Source organism: Sphaeroforma arctica (genome assembly GCF_001186125.1).
Source record: "Sphaeroforma arctica JP610 unplaced genomic scaffold supercont1.360, whole genome shotgun sequence".
Classification (NCBI taxonomy): domain Eukaryota; class Ichthyosporea; order Ichthyophonida; genus Sphaeroforma; species Sphaeroforma arctica.
The window spans coordinates 1-2,500 of NW_014040198.1; the positions used below are offsets into that span (position 1 = coordinate 1).

The 2,500-nt window shown below is 44.7% G+C and overlaps 1 protein-coding gene across 1 annotated transcript in view; it reads left to right on the forward strand.

Annotated features, from left to right (window-relative positions):
* The first annotated feature begins 265 nt into the window (after window positions 1–265).
* SARC_05570 (hypothetical protein) overlaps window positions 266–2,500 on the forward strand; it is a 12,608-nt gene continuing 10,373 nt past the window's right edge. Inside the window, exons 1-4 of the mRNA XM_014300559.1 lie at window positions 266–541; window positions 980–1,140; window positions 1,550–1,783; window positions 2,241–2,372. Coding sequence (XP_014156034.1) covers window positions 353–541; window positions 980–1,140; window positions 1,550–1,783; window positions 2,241–2,372 — 716 coding nt within the window. The 5' untranslated portion in view covers window positions 266–352. The remainder of the gene's footprint in view (window positions 542–979; window positions 1,141–1,549; window positions 1,784–2,240; window positions 2,373–2,500) is intronic.

Genomic DNA, 2,500 nt, shown 5'->3' on the forward strand with positions numbered 1-2,500 from the left:
ATATAATGTGTGTGTGTGCTTGTGTTTTGTGTTTTGTGTTTTGTGAGTAAAGTTTGGGCGGGTGACTGTCCTAAGGAGAGATGGAACTTGTATCGTAAAAAAGCTATGAATGAAGTATTTATTTAGTTTGTCTTACTTATATCATTTTTATACACATTGTTTGGGTAATAAGTTTATCACAATGTGGATTTTCAGGCTTGAGCTTGAAATTAAATGTACCTTTCTTGTCTGTCTGGTCAATTATATATATCGCTGCACACCAAAAATATCATTCAGGTATCATACGAACAAGGAGAAGGCGTACCTAGCTGTGGCCTTAATTCTAATCTTCGGAATTGGAGTACTCTTCCCCATGTTCTGTGTGATGTTTGGAAGGCTTTTACAAGATCTATCAAACTACGCGACATTTGTGCAATCTTCGGACCCGTCTAATCTCGTGTTGGATATAAAGGACGTGGACTGGCAAAATTTAAAGAGAGAACTATTAGTGAATTCAACCGAAGTGAAGGAAGGAATACAGGGTGTTCTTGGCATAATCGAGGTATGGTAGTAGCATACTTCACATATAATTCAATGCCTGTGAATGGTTCCTTGCATGTTTATTGGTATATTCAGCTCATGCATTAAGCAGACGTAACTGTTTTTTACATGATGTGTAATGAAGCATACAGTCATAGACTATACACTCTAGAGAGTAAAGGGTTTTTTGGAGTTCATCTAGGAGTTTGGACTCTGAACGTGATCCATGTATGCATAGTTCTGCGCTAGTGAGTGAGCGTGTGTTCTTTTCATTGCATATAGTTTGTTCTTTAAGAGCGGGTTCATATACACATGGCGTCGTATCCATACACGTAGTATGTTATGCTCAACAAACTTTTGTATTCATATCTAAGTCCTCCGCGAACTTCGTATCCTCACCAACCAACCTATCTACACACTGTCCACTCACTCACTTCACTGCCGTTCCAAATCCATTCAGATCTACCAAGCCTCAAATGACGCCCGTGCGGAGTTGCGGGCTGGCGTGAATGGCCTGTGCATCAATCTTCTCTTTTTGGGATTAATTGCCTTCGTCGCCGGTTGCATACAGCGAGTTGTCATTGGGCTGGCTACGCGTCCGGCAGTGACCCGCATTCGAAAGTAAGGCCTTCTCTACAGGAAGGCTGTTTCTATGTATATTTGCTCTGCTCGGACGGTCTTGCTGAACATTCTCTCTTCGCGGGCTTTGTTTTTGGACGTGTGTTTCTGTTCTCGGACGGTGTTTTGGTGTGTATTTTTGGTTTTCATCGCGGAAATAGGATCTGTCTGTGCTTCGCTACTGCATCCGTGAACCCCTTTGGCGGCGCCATGTCGTTCTCACCGCGTCTCTTTGACGCGCCTCAAGTGTAAATGAACCTCACCATGTCATTGATCGACCAACCAAGGTCATATGAATGTAATCAAGAACGTACACACAACCAAGGCCATATGAATGTAATCAAGAACGTACTCACCTTCGAAGCCACGTAGCCCCTGTTTTTAACAGACTTTACCCTTACCTTGGCCTCAGACACTACATTCAGTCCCTGTTGTCACAAGATATGACGTTCCACGATGCCCATCAGGGCGGAGAGCTTGTGTCTCATGTCACCGTTGACATGGAGCGCATCGAGCGAGCACTGGGTGATGCGCACAGTTTCCTCTTTATGCTGTTAGGAATGGCTTCCTCGGGAATCATTGTTGGCTTTGTATTCAGTCCGAAGCTAGCCGCTATCTGTGCACTGTTTGTGCCGATGATTGGAGGGTATGTGGTGAACTCGCCTCGTCGAAGCTCGTTGTTGACCTATCGAGTGCAGACTTTGGATCTGTGTATGCGCATGGAGTGCAAGCGCATCTATCTGCTCCTATATATCATTGTCACTCTCACATTTGTTTGCTTTCCACATATGAAGAAGTGCGATGTTGGATAACTACATCGATATATATTGATATGAGAAGGCTAGGATGTTGCTGTGTATAAATTTCGGACACAAATTCCGAACGTATGCCCATAAATTGGCCGTCTGTAGGTCTCAAACTTGCGCATTTGTCTGACAACTCCCACGGCAACCGTTTCGCAACTATTAAACGTGCTCCCGATCTCCTGACTACACATCACACACTTCATTACGCAATACTGAACGGGCTCAGCACATTCACATAGACCAGACCTCGCATTCAAGATGTCCTAAATCCTCCATTTTGCCTCCGTTTCATATTAGATCGGGTGCAATTATGGCCCGTTTCACATCGAATGCCGCCGGAAAGTCCTCGGTAGTGTATGCTGCCGCTGCTGCTGCCGCTGAGGAGGCCTTGACGCTCATCCGCACTGTGACAGCATTCGGTGGCCAAAAGTATGAGATTGGGATGACTAAGTGTACCGATGGTACAAGCTCTCTGGGCGTGTGTGTAACAAAGTTGCTATTGGTACCTTGTGATTATTTGCTACGGTTGTAGCAACACATCGATGTCGATAGCACTA